Raw genomic sequence first — 26,548 nt, forward strand, 5'->3', positions numbered from 1 at the left:
TTACAAGTAGATAATTAATTTTGTGTAGGCGTTGGATGAACAGATGCAAACTTAATACACCTTAATAAAAACCTTTTATTAATGGTCTTTTAAGAAGTGAGCTTGATAAATGATTTTTGCGTACAGTGTCTGAAGAATGCAATCTTTCTTAGTTATATATGAAGCTTTCCTACCACTCAGTTTACAAGCAGTCATATCCCTTAAAACCTTGTTGATGATATTTATTTCCTTCAAAACAGCTCAGTAATAGAGGCTCACTCTATATGCAGAGAAAGTTGTTGCTCCATTCCACTGTGCAAGCAAGAGGGCAGCATTAGCCCTTCCAAGTAGCAGAGCATTACATGTATAAATGTCAATTTGTTTAGCCAATTAATAAAACAAACATCTTCCATAGCTTTTCCAGACCAACATGTTATCCATAAAGCAAAAACATCCAATTTGTATTTTAACTTACAAATTATCCCACAATAAGAAAAAGAAACAAAATGTCCAGACAAGAATATGCTAAAACCTGCTTTTTAATAGCACAAGTTCAAAATTGACAGAGTGGCAAAAGAATCACAGAATGCGGGGACAGATTTACTATTGATGTTAATCTGCATTTTATTTTCTAAAAGCACATTTCTGTGTTTTTCACAAACCAATATATTAGGGTTTCTGAAGTCAAAGGAACTCTAAAGAGACGGTCGTCCATTTGGTTCGTAATCTTGGAAACTGTCCATTGTAAATGTGGTATCAGAATGTTGTTTACAGGGATCGTTGTCTTCAATCTGATAATTGCTTTCTTTTTTGTAACTAGTTCGAAAGTATTCCTCTATACGATGTAGAAATTCTTCTGTTATAAGAGGACAGGCCGTGTTCCCTAAAGTCTTCTTCATACACATCAAAAGCTGTTGCAAAGGCAAAACCATATTGTTAGACTACGTGCAATAGGCATACACAAACAAAGATGAATGGAGGGCACTCTAATTTGTTACTAGACTACACAAGGTGCAATGAGCCTCAAAAACACCCCATAGGGTCGTTAGAAACACACTATTTTACTGTTAGGGGCTTGCACACAAAATAAATTATATACAAACTCAGGTAATATTTTAAAAGAAATCTCTTTATAGATAATTAAATAATACAAACAACGTGCTCTATACAATAAATTGTACATCAAAATTACACCAAAACACTGGGGTAATTCTCATTTTCAGGCAATGTTGACATGTTTTTCATGTACAATTTATATATGTATAGAACACATTGTTTGTATTACTAATGAATTATCTATAAAGAGATTTCTTTTAAAATACCACCTAAGTTTAGCAGTAAACACCACCCTAACAGTAAAATATGTGCAATAGGCATAACAGGCTGAAGATTCATGTAGTGCAAAAATATGATGTATTTAAGCAATTTATGAGATAGCAGTTTTAGACTGCTAATGCCAGACTTCTGGCACAATAGTCATCATTCAAAGTCAAAATGTTAGAGACCCTAGTGTTTACTAACTATGCTGCCAATTCATGTTGCCGACACTAACTCTGAATGAGATCTGTGCCAAAAGCAGTGTAAAACTGTTAATATCTCAGAAACCACAAAAAAAGTGGAAGATAAAGTGCTTATAAGCACATTTTTAAGGAGAAGGAAGGGTTCAAAGTAAGTAAGCTTTATCAGAAACCAGTAAACCCTCAAAGTAATGTCCTCTGTCAAAAGAAACACCACATTTCTTTCCTTCTATTGTGTACACATGGGCTTCTGTATCAGACTTCCTGTTTTCAGCTTAAACCTCCAGGGCACAGCCATGAGCATGCTCAGTTTGCTCCTCTCTCCCTTTTGCCTCCCCACTTTAATCGGACCTCAGAACTATGAGTGAGCAGGGAGAGACTCAGGCAGGAAGTGATGTCACACCAAGCTAATATGGCAATATATCCTAAACAAACAGAGAGCTTCTAGAGCTGTTTACTCAGATATGGTAAAGCATTCTGCAGAATAAATATAGATTTCTATCTTGTACTTTTGTGTTTAATCTATTGGCAATAAACTGCTTTGTTAGCTTTAGTTCTCCTGTAAGTATGTTTACATCAGTTAATTGTTTGGGTTTTAATACATTTCCTAATAGAAATCTCAAGACATGCTACTACACAGTTAAAGGAGTCGTACACCGATAGAATAACTTCTAGTATGTTATAGAATGAACAAATCGAAGAAACTTTTCAATTGGTCTTCGTTTTTTATTTTTTATAGTCTTTTAATTATTTGCCTTTTGCTTCTGACTCTTTGCAGGTTTCAAAAGGGGGTCACTGACCCCATCTAAAAACAAATGTTCTGTAAGGCTACAAATGTATTGTTATTGCTACTGTTTATTGCTCCTTTTCTATTCAGGCCTCTCCTATTCATATCCCAGTCTCATTCAAAATCAATGCATGGTTACTATGGAAATGTGGACCCTAGCAACAAGACTGCTAAATATTGCAAACTGGAGAACTGCTAAATAACTCAAAAACCACAAATAATAAAAAACGAATACCAATTGCAAATTGTCTCAGAATATCACTCCCTACATCATACTAAAAGTTAACTCAGAGGTGAACAATCCCTTTAAGCAGATGTCTAAATGTGCAGGGAAAAGCAAAGTGAAATGAGGGAGAAAGTTTTGCTAGTGGCAGTAAAAGATTATCGTAGTTTTGTTGCATGAGTTAATAGAAAGCACCTCAGTTTAGGGACATGGCTTTGACTACAAATGTGGAAATAAAGACTAAATTATACATGTCTTTGAATTCGGCATTGCTTACCTTCTGTAAACAAGTCAGCTCACTATCATGACGAAATCTTTTATCCATTGAAACACTACTGCTCAGAAAGAGAGAAACGGTTAGTATTCGGAAATCCTTCATCTCAGGCAGCACAAAGGGTAAAAGGTTAATTTCTTAATACTGACAAACGTGAATTTTAGTGTACATGAGACCAGCACAAAAAACTGAATTAAATTGCAACTCAAAACTGAAACCGTAAATCCATGATTCACAAAAAATATTGCATCATCTGAAACATTTAATTTCTTTAATGTTTCATAGGTTTAGAGTCTGGAATTGATACAGCTGAACACTAAGGAAAATCTGGAAATTGGCAGAATCACAAACCAGATTTCTATTGCCTTTGGGTGCATAGAGCTACCATAAATATTCTCATAAAAAACTAACTCTGTGCACTAATTATTCAGATTATTCATTACCTTGTTTTGTTTTCGCTCACTTCCTGGATGATACTCTTACCCATTACATCATTGCTCACTGCTATCTGGTTACTTAGTACAATTTATCAATGCACTGCATTTGGTACTGGCTGTATATTTAGAAAAATAAAACATCCTACAGGGTTACATATCTTGACTTACTGAAAACAGGTAATTATGCAAGGCAATGCATTGGTGGTTTCAGGCTCTCTATAGAAAAGGACATGTGACTAATTCGACCCTCAGTTAGAATCTGGTTACAGGGGAAGGCTAATGTGATGTCTGGGGATGTTAATCATTGTTACTAGTTTATAAGTTGTACATGCAGGCTTGCGAGCCCTCAGCATGGTGGGAATCGCATCTGGAGGTGCTCCCGAATCTCGTAGAATCAAGGCCTCAAGAGCCACGCCGTTAAAGCCCAGAGATGAGAATTCGGGTGGACAACTGGACCCTGAGTGAGAAGGTCTGCCCGTTGAGGGAGATGGAAGGGGTCGCTGCCATGGCGACGAGATCGGCAAACCAGGCCCTGCGTGGCCAGAAGGGAGCCACCAGGATGGTCTGAGTTCCTTCTCTTTTCACCTTTTTGATCACCTTTGGTAGAAGAGCCAGCGGCGGGAAGATGTAGGCCTTGGAGAAGCGCCACGGAATCACTAAGGCGTCCACCGCGTGAGCCAGGGGGTCGAGGCTCCTGGAGACAAAGGCCGGGACTTGCCTGTTGGACCTGGATGCCATGAGGTCTATGTCGGGCAGGCCCCACCTTGCCACGATGAGTTGGAACACGTCGCGGTGAAGGCTCCATTCCCCGTGATCGATGGTTTCCCTGCTCAGGTAGTCCGCTAGCCAATTGTCCACACCGGGTATGTGAACCGCGGAGATGGCGGGAACGTTGCTCTCTGCCCATGCTAGTATCGCTTGGGCCTCCCTGAGGGCCGCGAGGCTTCTGGTGCCGCCTTGATGATTTATGTAAGCAACGGCCGTCACGTTGTCGGACTGGATTCGCACAGGGTGCCCCCGGAGTACCATCGCCATGTGTTCCAGGGAGTAGCGTATCGCCCTGAGCTCTAGGAGGTTGATAGGTAGCCTCTGTTCCTCTGTAGTCCAGAGACCCTGTACTGTGGTTGGGCCTGTGACTCCTCCCCACCCTCTGAGACTGGCATCTGTGGTGAGAATCTTCCAGTGATGTGGGGGGAAGAGTTTTCCCTCCGTCGTCCGACGGGGTTGGAGCCACCAATGTAGGGAGAGGAGAACCCGACTTGGAATGGATATCTTGCGATCGAGGTTGACTCGATCCCTGCGTTGGTGCAGAAGGATGGTGTGTTGAAGGAGTCTGGTGTGGGATTGTGCATACGGGATGGCCGGGAAGGATGCAACCATCGTGCCCAAAGTCTGCATGGCTGACCGGAGGGGAACCCTGTTGGGACCCATGAGAGATCGGATCCAGGTTTGGAGGGTCCGGGCCTTGTCCTGCGGTAGAAAAGCTCTCCCTTGCCTGGAGTCCAGTATCAGGCCGAGGTACTGTATGGATTGAGTCGGGTGAAGGTTCGATTTGTTGAAGTTGATCGTCCAGCCCAGAGATGTCAGGGTCTGGAGAACTTGAGAAGTGTGCTGATGAGCCAAGGCTGCTGACTGCCCCTTGACGAGGAGGTCGTCCAAATAGGGGATGACAGTGATGCCCTTTAGTCGGAGTTCCTCCAATGCTGCCGCCATGACCTTTGTGAAGGTGCGTGGAGCGGATGATAGGCCGAATGGCAGAGCCACGAACTGCCAATGATTGCCGTTCACGAAGAATCGGAGGAAGCTGTGATGAGCTGGGTGAATAGGTATGTGAAGGTATGCGTCCTTGATGTCTATGACAGTCATGAACTCGTTTTCTTCCATAGAGGCAAGAACTGATGGTATTGATTCCATTTTGAAGTGGCACCGTTTGACGAACGGGTTGAGATCCTTCAGGTCTAGGACAGGTCTGAGTGATCCGTCTTTTTTGGGAACCATGAAGAGGTTGGAATAGTAGCCTCTTCCCATGGAGTGCGGCGGGACGGGTTGAATGGTGCCCTCCGCTGCCAGGTCTGCAGGGAGGATCCGTAGTAGACAGCAGCGTCGGCGAGTGGCAGGGCGCGCCTGGCGGAAAGGGAGCTGGGCGGAAGCGGAAGTGAGTGGAAAGATGCGATGGAACGCAAATGCGTTCCACCGGCAAAAGGGCGCGCATCCCGAACTCAGAGAGGAAAAAGAGAGAAGGGCGGGAGGGGAAGGTGAAACGCATGCGTTCCAACAGAAAAAACGGCAGAGAGCCAGTGAAGAGCGCTACAAAAAAGGGGCGCAGAGAGGGTGAAGGGGAGTAAAATAAAAATAAGGTACTCACCAATATAAGGTTGCCAGCTGAGTTGTGCCCTGTGGATTACTTCCCCTAGGAATAAGAGACACACATATAAATATATATATATATACACAGTAGTGAATATATATATATATACAGATATGTGAGCTATTATACTGTTATACACCCGGGTGGATGTATACCGCTGATGCAGACCTCCGTAGAGCGGGAAAGCAGCGTAGGGGGGTGAGGAGCCAGCCTGCAGACCTCCGAAGAGCGGGAAGGCTAAAGGGCGGATAGTGTGCAGCTGGAGAGGCGCTTGAGTGAATCAGTGGCCCCTGTGTGTGTGGCGTGACCTTAGGCCTGGGGCCCTGATCAGTGCTCCAGCCACAAGAAGTGAAAAAGCGTGTCGTCTCCTTCTGAGGACACTAAAAGAAACTGAGGTTTGTAGGAGGAGGCAGGGGATGAAGCCCAGAGCAGGAGGAGGAGTCTTATTTTGCAACATAGTGTCCATCTCCAGCTGCAGGATCTTCATCCCCACGGTGCCTGTGTCCCCCAATTAGGCAAGAGAAATGATGGTTGATCCCAATGTTATTAATAGGGATAAAAGATAAATATATATGAAGACCTGTGTTTTTTTCCATAAAAGGTGGCAACCCTACTTTTGGTGGGCTTCTAAAATTATAGCTCCCTAATGAGGACAAAGGTTACCTATAACTGCTCTGAAGTTCTGATTTCTATCACCCATGGATCTGAAACTTGTTGCTTAGCAGTTCTTAACCAAGAAGAGTAATTCCCTAGGGTCTGCAGTGCACTATGTTTTATATAAACCTTGGCTGAAAAGATTTCAGTTTCCTAGTTTCTAGCAAAATCAAAATGTGCTCTTACCAACAGATGCTTAAAACATGAAAATATCAAGAGCTCACTCACATCACTTACATAATAATTGTACTGGTTAACTGCAATATACAGCTAAAAATGAAAGCCAGCTGTATTATTGTACCTGTACAATTTTTAATGTGAAACCCAGATGTTTGACACTTAAAACTATATTTTTGATTATGTAAAAGGTTCAGTAAAATATATTTGCATATAATAATATTAATCTGTAAAATTTCACGTGTCTTCTTCTAATACCTGTGAGATGATCGGTACTTCTCTATTATCCATCTTGTCTTCGCAAACACCAGCTCCCACTGTGGCTCTCCTTGCATGTATTCAATTTCAAACTTGTAAGGTATTCCTACAAGACAGACAATATATATCAAAGTTATGCTGCATTCATCCCCATAATAAGAGGTATAGGATCTATTCCACAGAATGCTTGGGACCTGTGTTTTCCAGATAAGGGATGTTTCCAGAATTTGCATCACAATACCATTCATTTGCTAAAAATCATTTAAATGTAACTTAAATCCAAAAGGATCGTTTTGCCGCCACGGATATAGATTCAATGAAAAAATGGATGGGCATGGAGAAAGTGACATTTTTTAATAGAGAAATGCATTGCATGTAAACAAGCAATTAACCATAGAATCATGATGACAAATTCACAACAGGTAAGCATCACATCAAGAAGAATCCTACCTAATTTTTACCTGCCCCAGGCCATGCCTTTCTCCGTTTTGATTAACAACATCATACTTGGCAAATAAATACATAGATTACTGGATTGGTGTCAAAGATTCCCATGGGAAAAATCCTATGCTACAAAGTAAGAACGAAAACATGCTTTATCATGCCTTGCAGGGAGTGTATTCCAAAGCTGTAGCTGAAGGAGGGAGAGAAGAAAGGCTGGCGACTTCCAGTAGCTTCCTACTGAAAGGAGCATTCAACTTGCAACAGGTTTGCTTATTAACAATACAATAAACCAATCCAGTGTGGCCCCATCCCTAAGAATCTAATATGAGCCTTGTAAATGTACAGTCTTTAGGTTTAGTTATATTTAGAAATACTGACACCTAAAATTAAACTGTTTTTGCATCTATCGTAATATTGGCTTTGCATGCTACTTATAATTTTGCTATAAAGTATTGGCCTGATGCTTTTCCATTACCTGTCTGACTCTCTGTGTTCCGCTATGAAAGAGCTGCCATATTTGTGCAGCAGGAGTCCGTTAGCATTAGAAACTTTAACGGACAGACTGAGATGGGACAGTCAGGTTGGCATAACAGTCAGGTTTAGGAACTTTAACAATTACTTACAAAAACAGACCTCGCAGCAAAAAACAATCGGCATGACCTATAGGTAACTTTTAATGTACATTCATATTTTAAAAAATTGTTTTTTAGTGTCAGATCACTTTAAGTCTATACACTAGACTACTGTAGGATAAAAATGTGCCTTAGTATAGGTATAATCATGGACCGTCAATGAACAAATGAACTTTCAAAAACCAATCACCAAAACTTGAAGTAGAATTTTGGGAGTTGGAAAAACATACACCATGTGGTCAAATGTATATTTGCATGACTTAAGTATTTATACCATGTTCTGATTATTTTCATTTAACCTGTCCTTTTTACAGCTTGAGATTCTCCTGGACAAGCAGATCCAACATTTTGCACTTTGAACTTTTTCCCCAAAAGCACTGGGCATATTTATACTTGTCCCTTTAACATGAACTAAGAAAAGGGCCCTCAAGTCTATGCCCATAGCACTTAAAAGTAAAAACACCACCACAAAAGTAAAACAAAAACAAACATAATGTAACAATTAAACAAGCTAAAAAAAAAAAACACAGTCCTGTAAAATTTGATAAAAATGCATATTGTAGCTGGGGTTTGAATATTACTGCATGCATTGGTTGGATTATTTCCAGCGCTTATATAGTAATACTTACTGTAAGACCCATCGTTGCTCAGCTCATCACTAATAATCAGACAGGCCACCTGGGACTGAGGATGAGGATTTCTTCGATTATAAGGACTTATTATCATTCCCAAGAATTTTGCTCCACCACGAGAAAAATAATTCTGCAACACAATTAAACATAAACATCGGCATATGAATGAGGAATACAAAAGTATTTATTGTTGTATTTAAATCTGCATGCATTGAAGCAGGCCAGGCAATAACAAACAAAGCAACTTGCTGTGGCTTTTAATCAATAAGCAACAAAACGTGTCAAATACCTCACACACCAATCACAGTTTGATAGCTCAAACCAATTATTTAAGATGGTAATGATCAACCAAGTTGCTCAATAAGGGGCAGATTTATTAATATTAAGGTTCGAATTGAAAATTCTAATTTTTGATTATTTTTTTATGGTCAAAACTGACAAATTCGACTAGGGAATTATCCAAACTCGATTCGAGGTTTTTTTTTAAAAAATTTGAATTCGATTTCCGAGATTTATCATACTCTGGCCCTTTAAGAATTCAAATACGACTATTCGCCACCTAAAACTTGCCGAATTACAGTATAAGTCCATGGGAGAGGTTTCAGGGATCAATTTGGTGATGTTTGTAGCCTTCCTGACATTTTTTTTCCTGAGAAAAAACTCGAATAGAGTTTGATTGAATTCTAATTGAGTTTTCAGGTCTCATAAATTTTTAAAATTCGATTATATTAATAAATTTCTCCAAGTCGAATTTAAGGGAGTTTTTAAAACTCACATGAATTCGAAATTTGACTCTTGATAAATGTTCAAACTGGCTGACCATATAGCAACATGTGGCCAGCATATTTAAGACAACAACTGTGATAGCTAGAACCTTCTAAAATGTGTTTTAGGAAGACAAACGGGTTAATTATTCAAAATTGCGTGATATGCTGAGCCAGCTTGTGGCACGTTTGTATCCTGTTCCTGACTTTATGTCCTCAATAAAGTTTAGTTACTATATAAATAGAATATAGGAACAGATACATCGATGCAGATACTATGCTGCTACATTGTTTTATTTAACACATGTTTCGAGCTGTGGGCCCTTGTAACACTTGAAAAAGAGCCCACAGCTCTAAACATGTAGTGTTGAATAAAACAATGTAGCAGCATAGTATCTGCATCGATGTATCTGTTCCTATATTCAATTTACATTAACGGGTCAATTATGACCCTGGGGGGCGCAAGTAAAGAACACAAATGGGTGCATGAGAAATGGCAAATGTTAACCTCAATTTATTGTTTTTCACCAATAAAAAATAGTCACTGTGGTGGGTATCATAATGCTTGCCATAGCTGAGGAAGAACAGCTGGAGAACCACCTGATTGTGCATTGTTTCATTCAATATAGTGTGTGCATGTGCACCACTCAATGTAATCACTACCGATATAGTAATACATGTAGTAAAGTGAACTGCTGCATAGTAATCCTGACCCACCTTAGTGACACAATAGATTTTAAAAATCGTATTTCGCCATACCTGGTATTTTGCCTGAGTGTCAATATCTCGAATAGAGGGATTTGGATCAAAAGCAGGATGTGAATGGTACCATCCAATTACACTGTAGCCTCTGGATGCCAGTGCCTCTGATGCTTGTGTCTGTGAGACAGGGTCCATCTCACATTGCAGTCCAGTGCTGAGGCTGTTGCATGGCTCTACTGCACAGATCTGTATTAAAAAGTTATTGAACATTTTGTCATTGTCAGTGACCTGGTATTCCGTACTAAGAAAATGACATTGCTATTTCCTGTTTTTTAAATGCTGCAGAAATTCTGAAAAACACTACAGGTGATCATAAACCCCTGGCATGCCTCCGACAGAACAAATCCAGCACTGGAATTCAGCCTCCACATCTAATTAGATAACCAAGTTTTTCACTGAGAATCTCCCTGAGCTGAAATTTCTGTAGCTCCATGTTGGTGCATTCCATACATACACTTCTGTTTTATCAAGAAGTATACCTAAACAGATTTCAGCAAAGCTGAGCATATCACATTTTAGATCTAAGATACAGTATGTCAAAATGAATGAAAGCATATACATGAACAAGTAGCCAACGGGACTATTTTGCAACCAATACAGATTATGCTTGTTCAAAAAGAGAAACTTACTTCTACGACACTTTCAGACTCTGTATATCTTCCACCTAATAAGCCAATCACTTCAGCCATGGAGACATGTGCATGCTTTTAATACAAGACACAAGAAAATAAATCGGTAAACATTTATAGATATAGTAGATATCCTTTCTGTATTACAAAAGGTCAGATACCTTACCAGGTCTAATACTAGCATAGCTTCACATGATACTTTTACTTGAAATGGTGCCTAAACAAAAGAATATATACAATTAAAAGAAATCCTTTTTTAAATGAAAGACATATTTTTTGGGCAACAAAGAAGTTGTTTTTGAGTATCATTTTTACATAAATCTATATCTGTGACAAATATTCGTTTCTACCTTTTTTTCTTCACTGAATGCAGAGCAAGGGATCAACTGGAAGGGATCAAATGAGCTAATAAAAAAAGAATATTATTAAAAACAAATAAACATTAGCACACAACTGTAACATTAAAGGGATACTGTCATTGGAAACAATGTTCTTTTGCAAAGCACAACATTTAATTAGTGCTGCTCCAGCAGAATTCTGCACTGAAATCCATTTCTCAAAAGAGCAAACAGATTTTTTTACATTTAATTTTTAAATCTGACATGGGGCTAGACATATTGTCAGTTTTGCAGCTGCCCCAAGTCATGTGACTTGTGCTCTGATAAACGTCAGTCACTCTTTACTGCTGTACTATAAGGTGGAGTGATATCACCCCCTCCCTTTCCCCCCAGCAGCCTAACAACAGAACAATGGGAAGATAACAGCTCCCTAACATAAGATAACAACTGCCTGGGAGATCTAAGAACAGCACTCGATAGTAAAATCCAGGTCCCACTGCGACATTCAGTTACATTGAGTAGGAAAAACAACAGCCTGCCAGAAAGCAGTTCCATCTTAAAGTCCTAGCTCTTTCTGAAAGCACATGACCAGGCAAAATTACCTAAGATGGCTGCCTACACACCAATATTACAACTAAGAAAAAATACACTTGCTGGTTCAGGAATTAAATTTTATATTGTAGACTGAATTATTTGCAGTGTAATTTAGAAATCAAAACATTATAAAAACCATGACAGAATCCCTTTAACTGAGCTGAGAATCCAGTGCCAGAACTAGGTATTCAGGCACTACCACTATCTCAACAGGGGTTATTCCCATTTCAATAAATATAGCATGTTGCTACAGTAAGGAACACAAAAAGGAATATTTTGCTATACAATGAAACAGAAACTGTGGACGAAAACAGGTGTGGCAGTCCCACAAAACTGCACTTCTAGCTCAAGGCAGCACCCTCCTCTGCCTACCCTTAGTCCCAGCCCTGTAAGAAACAATGCTTATCACAACTGGGAATTGGCAGGATTCTATCACATCAAATACTAGTACAATTTTTACCCCCAAGGTTTTCTGCTATTTCATATGAATTCAGCGATTGGCCATTTTTACTGATTCAACCTGAATACACAAGTGGAGGATTCTCCTGACACGTGCTGTTGTTCAAACTAGGTTTATTGGTAACATTACATTAACCAATTTATACCTAACTGATAATGTACATACCTCCTGACTTGTCTTGTTCCTTTGGAATATTTATAAGATTTGATTTTATCCTCATGTCTTCTAGCTAGTTCTTCTGCTGAGAGATGCTATTAGACAAAAATATGTTTTTATTCAGTTGATAATAATGGGACAGCACGCTTGTCTTTACCCTTATTTACCTAGTTAAATAAAGACCCATAGAAATAGCTGCCTAACAATGAAGAGGTGAAAAGACAAACATTGCAAAATAAATATATTTAATAATCTTGCATCCACTGAGATGTGGAAAAGTAATTAAAAAGGGGTTATAGTTATACAGATGACGACTACATGAAGGAATTTAAAAGGGTATATGTAACAAATACACAGAAACTTTTAGACATTCGCTAGCTCAATGGCGCTGCTACACAACACCAAAAATGATTCACTAACCAGTGCAATCATAATTCTTATTATACAGTTTTACTATTCACTCATATACAAACAGAATATTGATCCAGATTTTAGTTACAGTTCATTTACATTGCACATTTACTGTTTATACATGTTTACTATTTATACAAAAAAAACAAAAAAAAAACATCGCCATTCTGGTGCACAAACAAAATTTTGAGATGATACAATGCTTGCCTTGATAACACAAAATGGCTCATGTCTCCTTGCAATAATTATGAGTTCCCAGACTGCAGGAAACACAATATTCAAATAATTTATATAGTATAATTAAAGTTCATCTTGCTTGACTAACTTGATAAAATAGCATTTGGAATCATTTTTGAGAGTCACGGGTCCCCTTTAACATTGATTATGATTAGTAATTATGGAAAAACAAAATTCATCCCATCTTCAAGTTAATAATATAATGAAAGAATAAACAAATGATAATTACTGACAAACTGCTGCATTTATGATATCAAGTTGCTACACTGAATGATGAAGAGACTGATAAACCTCACCTCATACGTCTGTCCCTCGAGATCTTTTGCATCACACCAGTTTCCCCAGGGATCTCTGACACGCCTCTTTCTGGTGCGCTTAGACATAGAAGAAACCCAATTCAAAATTAAACAAGCAAATAGGCCAGGTACGGTGATGTGTTTTTTAATCACTTTGCAAAGCAAACAGGGATTTTAGGTGTTAATCCTCGTTCCTAAATAGTTTTTAAGGGTCAAAAAACAGTGTTTTCACTGTCATCCTGCAGCAGAATGCAGCCCAAGCTTGCAAAATGCAATTACTAGACCCAAGACTTTTGCTCTGCTGTCAGCAAAGAGATATGTATTTGTTCTCAAGGAAAACTGTAAAACATTCTTTAATCTTCATCGATTTTGTGTGAAATTACATGAAACCTGCATTATTTTCTCCATTCCCCAAGATCTCTAGAGAAAGATAAAGGAACAGAAGTAAACGTGGCATATAACAGCTTGAGTATAGAGAAACTAGGGAAGAATTTAGTTTAGTTTATCCTAAACTAGGGATGCACCGAATCCAGGATTCGGGCCTTTTTAGCAGGATTTGAATTTGGCCAAATCCTTGTGCCTGGCCAAACCAAATCCTAATTTGCATATGCACATTAGGGGCGAGGAGGGAAATCAAGTGACTTCTCATCACAAAACAAGAACGTAAAAATGTTTCTACTTTTCCTTCCCCACCCCTAATTTGCATATGCAAATTAGGATTCAGATTCAGCCGAATCTTTCATGAAGGATTTGGGGATTCGGCCGAATCCCAAATAGTGGATTTGGTGCATCCCTATCCTAAACAACCCTCTACCAAAACAGAATATTTTAAAAAGATTAATAAAATATACATCTATAACAGTACATATTATTATATAAAACCATACTGCTTATTCCAAATGAAATGAATATAAAACTTATACAGCAGCCCCTATTTACACCTGACATTTTGATGTGGTTCACTGTGAAGAGTACATTACTTGTCACAGTATGAAAAAAATAAAATTATGGCCAGCGCATAAAAAAGGTTTTATATAGCAAAGCACATATTTGCTGAGCATGTCTTTAACTCTGTTAAGGGTAGAGCATCCAACATTTTCTAAGGTGGCTACAATAAAAATTAGTTTCTTGTTCCATATGAACAGTTTCTTTAAATTTTACTGAATACAAACCATCCACTGAAATTTTGTTCTCTGTGATTTTTATTTCAAAGCACAGAAAAGCTAAATTATTTTTTATATGACTATGCTGGAACTAAATATTAAAAAAAATATATATATTTTGGCATAAGTATTGTGAAAATAACTGCCACATTATTTGAATAAAAAAACCTGCTATTATATGATTCTATGAATCTGAATAACAGACCAGCTAATAATTAAAAGTACTAGAATAATAGAAGAATTTTTAGCTAAAGCAAAAGTTCCTAAACTGAGGGACTGCCACCTAGTGGGACTTTTTGTAATATGATGCAGTTGTGGGATTTATTGTCTGGAAACCCTTTATCCAGATAGCTTCACGATATGACTATATTCCTTACCATAGACTGCAGACGGTGTGCTAATTTGTATGCTTCCAAAGTGTCTTTTCCTTCCTTGCACTTTGTTTTATCTACTGGTCGAGGTCTATTATAGATAGCTTGCTCTGAAAATATTCAAAATTAAATAAATGTTTTACGGGGTTAACTAAACCAACTATTAACATGTTATCAACAGAAGGGATAACTCACCACATCCAAAGTTAATTGCACCAATTAATTCCAAGTAAGTGTGTATGCGTCCAATGCAGTTCACGTCACCGCAGTTCTTTAAACCCGGGCGAACTGAGGTTTTATTCAAATATTTGGGTTTACAGTTTTCCCTAAACAGAAGCCAAAAACAACATGCAATTCAGTACTCTAAGCATGCACACCAATGAGCTTGAAGCTCTATTCAGATCATATTAAAGTACTACAGTGATACAAACACTTTCGTGAAACAGACAGGTTGTACCGAAAAGGTTGATAGATATGAAAGATATGGGTACTATTACTTCCCTGCTTGCAAAAGCTTTATCTTTAGCATATAATACTGCAAACAGTAACTCTTTAGTTGCATAAGTATACTACTGTTGGCATCATCAACGCTGTTCAGTCTGTGACAATACAGTTTATTTTCCTGTATCCAGACAGACCTTTGGTTTGCTGGAAAGAATTGACTGAGAGTTGTCAAACTTGTATCAATGTAAAGTCCTACCCCCTCAGAAGCCATGTTCCAATATCTTGCACTGATGAATTCTAACAAGATTGAAACAGGCTGTCTGCAAGTTTGGATATATGGCTCTGAACCATTAAGCTGTATCTGTGCTATAAACCAGCAGTTCTGGATGCATAGTTGGCCAAAGGGTGATAAAAGAGTGATTTGCATGTCTCCGCCAATGATGCCTTATGGGAGAATTAAAACTAATTTTTGGGATCTAGGCAGTGCTGTGTGTATGGCATGAGACAAGAAGGCTTCACTTTGCATGTAATTGCTAGTAAAGGGCTTTTTGGCTCCTTTCAACCTCTCACCTTAACCAGGTGCGGTTTTCCATTTGTATCAATGTACAAAGACATCTTTGCCCAAGAAAGATAGTCTGTCAAATATCTCATGACAATTTTAGATAAAGATTATTAGCAAACTTAATTTTAAACGTAGCAACTTTTACTGCAGCCAACCCTTTAAAAAATTGTGTTACAGTTAATTTCTAGATATACATGAAATTCAAAATAATGAATGTAAAGTATATCTATAGAAATACTGGACTTGATGTGTTTTTTCCTTGAAGACATTTCACCAGTCATCCAACTGGCTTTCTCAATTCAGAATAACTACCTTTGAGAATATATATCCTCTGGAATGTTGCTCCAATCAGCATAATCTGTTTATCATAATCCATGAAGAAATGTCTTCAAGGAAAAAACACAGCAATTCCAGTTGATTTGACTTATTTCTATAGATATACCATGACCTGGATGAATGAGAATCTTCACGAACATGAATGTAAAGTACTAAAACATTTTGAGTAGAGATAACATGGTCAAATATTATGCATAGCCCTACCATTGATCCAAAATGTAATTACGGATCCTCAAATAACGATCTGGAGTTTTTGCTTGTCTACCTTCAAAAAACTCTGGGATTGCTTGTTTTTCTTCATCTAGAATGAAATTTCTGTCTATTTCTAGCTCTTGGTCTGGTGGCTTTATCTCATCATCTTCATCCTGAGAATCATTTTCATTCTCACACAATACAGTTAGATCTTCTGCATGAGGAGAGAGGCATTTCTCTTGTAAACAATCTTGTACATCTGGTTGATCATAATCATCCTCTTCGCATTGCTGAGGCGACAATGTCCATTTTGGGGAGGTTATACAAGTTAATGGATTTACAGAATCCAAGCATTCAGTTTCTGTTTGTTGCAGCACAAGTTTGGGAATATCAGTCTGGGAATGTTCTGTTGTGCTATGACTTTTTTGTTGTACCTCTGTTTCTACTTTAGTCTCTTTAACTTTATCTGTTTTAGCAATTATGATAGTATCAAGATTTGTCTTATTACTGAGCAGTTCATCCACCTCATCTGTTATGTCTATCTCTTCATCATCAGACAGCTTTTCAATCTTGATAGCATTTAGGTTTGGGTCGGCTCGTCCTCGGAATGTTGTGGGTTCATCTGTTATGTCAGGTTCATTTTCATAGTCCTGGAGATTAGGTATCTGAAGACTTCCAATCTTTGCCTCCTCTTTGACAAAACCCTCTAGCTTGCACTGTGTAAAAAAATAAATGAAGCATCAAACATCAGTCAAAAACAGGACAAATATTTTTAAAGACATACAATAATAAAATACTGAAATTAAGTTAAATAGTATCTAATGGATATAGACAATGAACTCAGTGACCTATTGGGTCTTGTCAGTCCTTTCAAACTTCTGTTTTTGTTTTTTTAAAAGAAAGCAAACATGAAATATTATAGAGATACATCATTTTATTTCACTTCTAATGACTTCTCCCTGTGGTGCACATACATTGTTTTTGCAAACCTACAGAATTCTTGAGTTTGAGTTATCTAATAGCATTCCTAAAGAGAAATTATAATTACAAACAAACCTTATTTTTAAAATAGTGCCTTGCATAGTTTTTTACTTGTAATACACTTCGACTCCCAATCAGCCTTGCAATACTTGTCCATCTCCTGCCAAATGTAGCCTTTAAGACAGAAATTCCGATTAGTCATTTGATGGTTGTGCATAAAGAATAATAGATAATGAATTAGTGGCAAGTGTATAAACAAACTATCACACTACAATGTATATATTAGAAACATAAGTATAAGTAAGTATTTCAACATATCAATTGATGAACTGCAGTCATTATTAGCAGGCACATTTATCAAAATGTGAGATTAGCGTTCACCACAGAAAAACTCACAAGCTTTCTATTTCTATTTTTAGAATCATACTTATTAAATAATGAACTCTAGCTTCCACTCTTTAATAAATACAATTCTAAAAATCACATAGGATTAAATGTTAAAAGTGGGTGAGTTTTTGCGTGGTGACCTCTAATCTCACATTTGAATACATCTGCCCCTAGATGTCTGCTTAAAAACAAGTCATAAGAGTATTTTTTGGCTGGTTTTGTTGCTGGAACTGTTATGCCTAAGCCAGTCCAATGCATAAGAAAATTGCAGAACAGTATTTGTTTTTTGAATATATTGATTTTTTTCACTATATCCATATGCCTACATGCCATGCATTCCCTCCCACTTATTCACTAAGAGCTCCAACTTTGCATAAGGCAGCAGGCAGCATTCCTTACCAACTCATTTATCAAGCTTCAATCCTACCACGACCTAATGTTTTCAGCATTGGCTTTATGCTACATAAGCATGTTATATCAATGAAATCATGAAACAATAAAACAGATGTGCTGTTTTACATTGACTGGCTTGCAAAATGAGTTCTTACCAGTCCCTGCTCAAAGAGATTTTTTTCTTCTTTAGTCCATTTCACTGGGCTACTGCTAGCCTTAGCAGGGGATCGTACCCTTAAGAGGAGAAAAGTTAAATAAACATATATATTTTAAATTAAATTCCCTATATAAGCTTTTAGAAAAGTTCAATAATAATTGTGCCAACCTTTAACTTCAAACTCCATTTATTTTATGGTAGGTTGGAACTTGGAAACCCTAATACGATATGATATGGTAGCCTTACATTACATTATTCATTATTGTTGTATCACTGATACTCCTCTAGATATGCACAAAGCCTATAAAACATCCCTCCCCAAACAGAATCAATATAAAATGGAGATGATTCATTGCCTCAAAACAGCTCATCTGAAGCTGAAGAATGCACAATGTTTATGTAATAGATACATTAAATATATAGTGACAAAGTTCTGCACAAAATTACTTACGTTACTTTAGGGATTTTCTTTTGGGGACTACTGGAAATTTTAAAAAATAAATAAAAATCAATCTTTAAAAAGCACATAATTCACTTTTAAAACTGTAAAGAAAGAAAGGAGCAAAGAGAATTATACAAGATCGTTTATTAAATCCAAACACCTCTGTTTCCACTACATATAGTTGAATGACCTACTACTAAGGAGGCAGATTTATTAAGTTTGGATTGAAAATTCGGCCAAACCCCCGAATCCTTCGCTAAAGATTCAGATGAATACCGAACCGAATCTTAATTTGCATATGCAAATTAGGGGTGGGAAGGGTAAAACCATATTTTACTTCCTTGTTTTGTGACAAAAAGTAACGCGATCTCCCTCCCCACCCCTAATTTGCATATGCCAGAATCCTGCTGAAAAAGGCAGAATCCTGGCTGAATCCCGAACCGAATCCTGGATTTGGTGCATCCCTAATTTCAACTAGGGAATTACCCAAACTCGATTTGAGTTTTTTTAAAAAAAAATCTGAACATACTCTGGCCCTTTAAGAATTTGACTATTTGCCACCTAAAACCTGCCTAATTACTGTTTAAGTCAATGGGAGAGTTCCAGGGATCAATTTGGAGATGTTTGCAGCCTTTCTGACATTCAAGTTTTTTTCCAAGAAAATTTTTTAATCTAGTTTGACCGAATTAGAAATCTAGTTTTATCTAATTCGATTCCAGTTTTCAGGTCATTTAAATTCATGTGAGTTCAGAAAATTCGATTTTATTAATAAATTTCCCCAAGTCAAATTTCAAATTCATTCAAATTTTAGCGAGTTTAAAAAAAACTCACATGAATTCGAAATTTGACCCTTGATAAATGTGCTTCTAAGACTAGATTCCCTAGAGAAACCTTAGCTAAACTATGAGTCAAGACCATTGCTGTTCCCATGCTATAAGTCGACACTTAGATTACAGGCTTTAAGACTTACAGGGGTTTTGTAACAGGTGCAAAGTTACTAAAGGTCTAGTCACCTATAACAACCAATAAGCAGGTAGCATTTATACGAAAACATTTAAAGGCAAACATATCATTGGTTCCTATGGTTTACTGCACCAGGTCAAAGACCTTTCGTTACTTTTGGTGGGTTGTGATCATAACATTGTCAGTTGAACACTGGTCTCGATTTGCTTGTAACAAAGTTACAAATATATTAATTAAACAGTAAACTTTCTAAAGTGCCATTAGGATCAATGGCAGCAATGGCAGTCACCTAGCTACTCTTCTCTCTTACCAGTTCATTGCTTTGGGTAGGAATCGGTCAAATCGAATTTTTTTGTTTTCGAACGAGTAACAACCTAAATATGGTTTGCATATTAAAATTTAAGAAAAATAAAATGCATAATACAAAAAGTGTAGCCTTTGGTCATCCAGTTCCTTAAAGTCTCATGACCTTAAGGGTCCTAATTCAGTTTGACCAGGTATTGCTGGGATTTGCCTGAAACCCAAAACAAGTCATGGATTCTGTACATACCTGATTTAGCCAAGCCAACTCTCTGAGAACCTTTAGTAAAGCTTAGTTAATGTGTTTCAAAGGGAATGCCACAGTCTGCAATTTACTTTTCCTTTGAGAAGATGATGATTTAAACCCAATCTTTTTTATTATTTGTAAGAATTGTTCAGTTAAGCTCTTTTATTTTATTCAAACAAAATAATGTATATCAAAATAATATTTCTTACCTTTTGATACATTGCTTCTCTCCTTCTTGTGAATCTGACCAAAACTTTACTGCTAGTGGCTTGTTAGATAGATAATATCTGAGTAACTAATAAGGAGTTTAATTCATTGTATTGAATGAATTTATACATTGCCACAAATGTACACAGTGCTTTAAATACATAAATACAAATCGGGTACATTAAATATGAATTAAATAATGAGAGTTGGAATGTTCCTACTCCTAAGCACTTACAGTATACTAGGAAGAAGAGAGGCGAAGAGGTGATAGACCAGCAAGTTGTCATCAGAAAAGCAAACTAGTAATTAAGACCAAACTAAGGCATTGCTCCTTCTTTTGTTTCCTTACTATAATTGCCATTACCCCCATTTTCCATGTTTATATTTTCACAGGCACTGAGCCTATTGTAAACAAGACACAAACATGTATTATATATTAATATATAAAGGATACTCTTCCTCAAGCAACATTTTCTTAATTGCTTCTCTGTTTTCTTCGCTGATTGAACTGTCCAATGCCCATGGCTTAGAAATCAAACAAACTACTATGAAATTATATATCACAAAAATAAAAACAATAATAACAAACTGAAAACAGGTACCCAAGCAATAATTAAAGGCAGGCAGAAGTACTTAAAGAAAGTTCCAGTAACCTGCATGCTATCTTTCACCCAAATATTACACTTGCCATGGCCTAAATTTCCAGCTGGTCAACATAGGCCCTGGGAATGTACAAGGTACTCTTTTCTAATAGCATTAATATCACTTTGGACACATGGATCAATAAGTTGGGGAAGCTATAAAAATAACTTATGAAAAAGCTACTCACAGCAAGGCCTTCTTCATTTTGCCACGCAGATTCAATGTAGTGCTCGGGAGCAAATCCAGTATTAAGGCTGTCATAAATACTGTAATATAGAATTTAAACTGATATATGGAATACAGGTTTAAAAGCAATACATAAATATTGTTAATAGAAATAGTGAAAGTATTTAGAAAATCATATGCATGTCATAGAGGAACGACAGGTGGAAACCTGAAGTCGATAGGAACCCCGTTTCATATATTTTCACTGTACACACACATATTGCAGGGAAATATGCCATTTTTAGGTATACAGAAAATGTCCACCATTCAGCTCTAAGACATGTTATTTTGGCCTTGAACAACCTATCCCTAAGTGTAGTAGATCTTTTGTACTGCATAACTACTAAAGAACAAAACTCAGGAATTACAGTACATGTATGACGATTCTTGCCTATAATACATATGTGAAACAGGGATTTTACTTTAACTAATCTAGTGATGGTTCATGGGATTTGTGGCCATTACATCTAACAGCATTTTTTTAATGTTCACCGAAGCCCATGTGGTCTCTACATAGGAGAGACTGTTCACTATAAGGAGGGTGATCATTTATACTCTGTAACTGATTTTTTTTGTGAATAAATCACTAAACCCAAGTGGGTGGAGATTGAATTATTTTTTTCTCAAGAAACATGAGGTGTTCTTGATAATTAAGTTTTGCAAATTGTGGCCTTATTACCTTAAAAAACCTAACTTTAAGTGAATTATATTAAATAGTATTATGTTTCAACAGAGACAGTGTGGACACACTTTCCAGGAACCTGTACATAACATGTGTCTGATTGGCTGGTTTAAATTATGTAGTGGGCCATGAGGGAGCCACATGGTCTCACAAAATAAGTATGTGCTATTACACCAATGCTATTTTCCAGAACTAATGGCCATGCCAGCATTATGCTGCCTACACTGGAAGGGACCTGTCAGTACATAGTTACATAGTTAAATCGGGTTAAAAAAGACAAAGTCTATCAAGTTCAACTCCTCCAAATGAAACCCAGCATCCATACATACACTCACTGAAACTGACCCCTCTATACCCTCACATAAATTATATAAATACCCATATATATTTATATATATATATACCAACTATAGAATTTAAAATCACAATAGCCTTTGATATTATGTCTGTCCAAGACATCATCCAAGTCATTCTTAAAGACATTAACTGAATCAGCCATCACAACATCACCCGGCAGGGCATTCCACAACCTCACTGCCCTTACTATGAAGAACCACCTACACTGCTTCAAATGAAAGTTTTTCCCTCTAGTCTTGAGGGGTGGCCTCCAGTGAGGCCACCATTCTGGGATACAAGCAAACATGTCACACACATGCAAATAATGAGCAAGGCAGGATCTGGAGCGTCCTTTCAGTGTGGGCTGCCTAGCGCTGGCAGAGGGCAATTTCTAAATAAAGTATGGGTATTGGATCCGTTACCTGGAAAACAGTTATCCAGACAGCTCCACATTACAGGAAGACCATGTCCCACAGAATCCATTTTAAAAAATAATTCACATTTGTAAAAATGTTTTCCTTTTTCTATGTAATAATAAAACTTTACCTTGTATTTGATCCTAAAGAATATATAATTAAAACTTATGGCAAGCAAAACAATCCAATTTTGTTTAATTCATGTTTTAATGATTTTTTTAGTGGACTTAATAGTACAGAGATCCAAATTATAGAAAACCAGAAAATGCCAGGCCCCAAGCATTCTGGATAACAAGTCTCATCCTCTGGGGAAACAATATGGCCACCAATAGGTGCCCTCCAAGACTTACAGGGTTACATATTGAATGGTGAAAAGATTGCTACTGGTCTAGTCACCTACAACAACCAATCACTATAGGGTATATTTATTAAAAAGTGAAGTTAGCCACACAGTTTCGCCACAGTCCTTTTTTAGTTGTGCATGAGGCACTTATTTCACATTGTGCATTGTTAAACAAGAACTCGCACTTTTCACTCTGAATATAGCTGTCACAATAAAGGAAACATTGTATGTGATGCATAAAAGGCACATAGGTTGCCCAAGTGCAGTAACCCAAATCAACCAATTAAAATGTTTGCCTTTAAAAAGGTGACACTACATGGGGGTATATTTATCAGTGAAGGTAGAGATCACCACAGTCTTCTAGAGTGAAATTCCCCCACTCTCTATTCATTTCTATGGGATTTTGAAATGTGTTTTACCAAAGGATGAACTTTCACCCATTGATAAATACTCTTTTAAAATCCTATATAAATGATTGGAGATTGGCGAAATTTCACTCTTGAGGACTATGGCGACCTCCAACTTCACTCTTTGATAAATATACCGACATGTAGTGTCACCTTTCAAAAGCAAACATTTGGGTTACTGCACTTGGGCAACCTACAGTATGTGCCTTTTAAGCATCACATACAATGTTTCCTTAATTGTGACTGCTATATTCAGAGTGAAAGTGTGTGAGTTCTTGTTTAACAACGCACAATGTGGAATTAGTGCCTCGTGTACAACTAATAAATAGTCGACATGGCTAATGGAAGTCATATTCGTTCCATGGCACCTCACTTTTATGCAAGCTGACCAGACAGCCCAATGGAAACAATTATAAAAATATGTCATGGAGGAATTTTTAATAATCCCCCTTCACCAGTTTAACTTTGGTGCTCACATTGGACACAGTTTGGCCACTGTGAGTAGAGTTGCCACTTTTTCTGGAAAACATTACCGGCCTTCCTATATATTTATCTTTTTTCCCTATTAATAACATTGGGATCAACCATCATTTTTACCGGCCAGATGGCAACCCTAACTGTGGGTTGCCATTAGGGTTGCCACCTGGCCGGTAAAAATGATGGTTGATCCCAATGTTATTAATCGGGGGAAAAAAGATAAATATATAAATCAGGAAGGCCGTATTTTTTTTTTTCAGAAAAGGTGGCAACCCTAGTTGCCATTTGAATTGGCTTTAAGGGCTATTCCACACGGGGAGATAGCGACGCGTTTGCGGTCGCGGCGACAAAGCGCCGCGACAGTCGCCGCGACCGGCGCAGGCGACAGTTTTGTATGGGCGCCTATGTAAAAACGCCTGTGCTAACCACACGAGGCGATGCGCTTTTCAACAGTCGCCTGAAAAAGCCTGGCGAGGCATTTTCAGGCGACTGTTGAAAAGCGCATCGCCTCGTGTGGTTAGCACAGGCGTTTTTACATAGGCGCCCATACAAAACTGTCGCCTGCGCCGGTCGCGGCGACTGTCGCGGCGCTTTGTCGCCGCGACCGCAAACGCGTCGCTATCTCCCCGTGTGGACTAGCCTTAAACGTAGAAAATCCAGGAGGCATGGCAACAAGTTTGTGACGTAAAATAAGTCTGTCCCCTGTTATATAGTGAATAAAGTACCCCCTCTTGTAAAATATAAGGATATTATAAGTTGAGGAGTTTCATGACCATATAAAAACACGAGGCCGAAGGCCGAGTGTTTTTATACAGGTCATGGAACTCCGAGGTAACTTCTAATATCCTCATATTTTGCAACTGGGGGTACTTTATTTATTATAATACACAAGTTTCAGTGAGTCATGTGACAGAAACGACATTAGAACTCACCGTTTATAACTGATGACATCAGAACTCACTGTTTATAAGGATATTATTTACAAGATATTCATGGCTCTTGTGTATTATAAAGAGCTTGTACTACAGATTCCTGACGGATAACATTCACATAGGGCAACACTTCCCTACAAGAAGACGACTAAGAAGAAATAAAAGGCATTGTATAGGGTTGTCATCAACTGTGTGTTGCCAGACATTAAATATTTCCATTAATCTGTTTAAATGATAAAGTGAATATGTCCGATTACTGCGCATGTGACATCAAGCGTGTAGCTCGCATTACATCTTTCAACGTCGCCTCACCTCTTGCTGGATTCATTTATATCTCCCTCTATATCAATATCAACATCGGCTGCTTCCTCGGCCATGATGCTTGGGGCGGAGTTCGGGGCTGACCCTTAGGAAGTATAGTCCATCCTTGTTCTCCAGGCCTGTGAAAGAGAGGTAAACCTGTAACTATCTAACCCTGCCCATTTCACTAAAGTCGCCTATAGTGCAGCATACAATAGGTTAAATCCAAACAAATCACTACCTTATATGTAAATTCATATACCGCGCATCTCCTCCGGTTCCCTATCATAGCTGCGATTTGGAGAAGTCCTCCACTACCGGAGCAGGAGTCTCCGCCCTCCGCAACGTCATCGTCCCTAGCGTCATGTTGGAGACGCGCGCCTCCATTTTAATTTCGGGCGCGCGCTGGCCCTGTAATGCGCGCGTACGTCCTCCGACAGACGTGCGCGCACGTTCATTCTCCGGGTTACAGTGACTACAATTACAGGTCTTTGGTTAGTGGGTGCTATGCTAGTACTGACAGTGGCCGGAACGCGGCCCGCACTACGTAACACACGGGATTGTAGGTGTAAGTGTGTGTTTGGTGTGCGCGGCCATGACTGTCTGTATGCTTTGACTCTGGCTTGACATTTTCCAACTTGTATAGTTGGGATAAGTATAGCATATGGCTGTGCAGTTCTGGGCCAAAAAGCACAGCAGAAGAAACCACTTCTTTAACTGGGGTATCCCATTTTAAGTTGTCTCTAAACTACACCTTCCAATATCTCAAACGGGCAAAAGCTGCGTGGGTATCTGCCTCGGGGTCGGCGACCCAGCCCTTTTATAACGTTCATCAGTTTCAGAAGTTCCCCTGCAGGCAGGCACAGTAAATTACTCTGGACTATTACTTCTAAGTTTGTTCTTAGTGCTGCACAGCTTCATTTGTAACCATGGAGACTGAAGGAAGTACACGCATGGGACCTGTTATCCAGAATGCTTGGGACCTGGGTTTTTCTGGATGACGGATCTTGTTATTTGGATCTCCATACCATAAGTCTACTAGAAAACCATGTAAACATGAAATAATCCCAATAGGCTTGTTTTGCTTCCCGTAAGTATTCATTATATCTTAAGGTGGCCATACTCGGAGAGATCCGCTCGTTTGGCGATGTCGGCAAACGAGCCGATCTCTCCCCAATATGTCCACCTTGAGGTAGGCAATATCGGGCTGATCCGTTCAACGATCGGATCCTAACGATGGGTAATGGGCGGTCAGATCACAGGACCAAACAGATGCGGCAGCAATCTGAGGGGATTTTTAGTCCCATCCGATCGACATCTGGCCGATTTTCGGACAGATATCGTTCGGGACAGCCTGTCGGAGGGCCCCATACACGGGCCAATAAGCTGCCTACTCCGTCTGTCGGCAGCTTTTATCAGCCCGTGTATGGCCACCTTTAGTTTGGATCACAAACAAGGTACTGTTTTATTAATACAGAGAAAAAGTAAATCATTTTTAAAAATAAAAATTTGCATAACATGGAGTCTACGGGAGACTGCCTTTCCGTAATTTGGAGCTTTCTGTATAACGGATCTCATACCTGTAGTGCAAGGGATGGCTGCACTTTTGCCCTA

At 38.3% G+C, this 26,548-nt stretch overlaps 1 protein-coding gene across 4 annotated transcripts; it reads right to left on the bottom strand.

Annotated features, from left to right (window-relative positions):
• Positions 1 to 500: 500 nt before the first annotated feature.
• Positions 501 to 25,315, bottom strand: mysm1.L (Myb like, SWIRM and MPN domains 1 L homeolog). Of its 4 annotated transcripts, XM_018256993.2 has the most exons (22): positions 25,176 to 25,315; positions 24,947 to 25,074; positions 21,004 to 21,082; positions 20,629 to 20,699; positions 20,177 to 20,254; positions 18,467 to 18,496; positions 18,014 to 18,092; positions 17,154 to 17,252; positions 16,110 to 16,813; positions 14,759 to 14,889; positions 14,570 to 14,673; positions 13,030 to 13,107; positions 12,095 to 12,180; positions 10,888 to 10,942; positions 10,704 to 10,754; positions 10,538 to 10,612; positions 9,906 to 10,094; positions 8,380 to 8,512; positions 6,675 to 6,780; positions 5,583 to 5,627; positions 2,784 to 2,841; positions 501 to 890 (listed from the first exon to the last, which is right to left on the bottom strand). In XM_018256993.2, the coding sequence occupies exons 2-22, from the start codon at positions 25,009 to 25,011 to the stop codon at positions 675 to 677; spliced, it is 2,532 nt and encodes an 843-aa protein (XP_018112482.1). In that variant the 5' UTR covers positions 25,012 to 25,074; positions 25,176 to 25,315; the 3' UTR covers positions 501 to 674.
• Positions 25,316 to 26,548: the final 1,233 nt, after the last annotated feature.

Source organism: Xenopus laevis, chromosome 4L, assembly GCF_017654675.1.
Source record: "Xenopus laevis strain J_2021 chromosome 4L, Xenopus_laevis_v10.1, whole genome shotgun sequence".
NCBI classification, from domain to species: Eukaryota; Metazoa; Chordata; class Amphibia; order Anura; family Pipidae; genus Xenopus; species Xenopus laevis.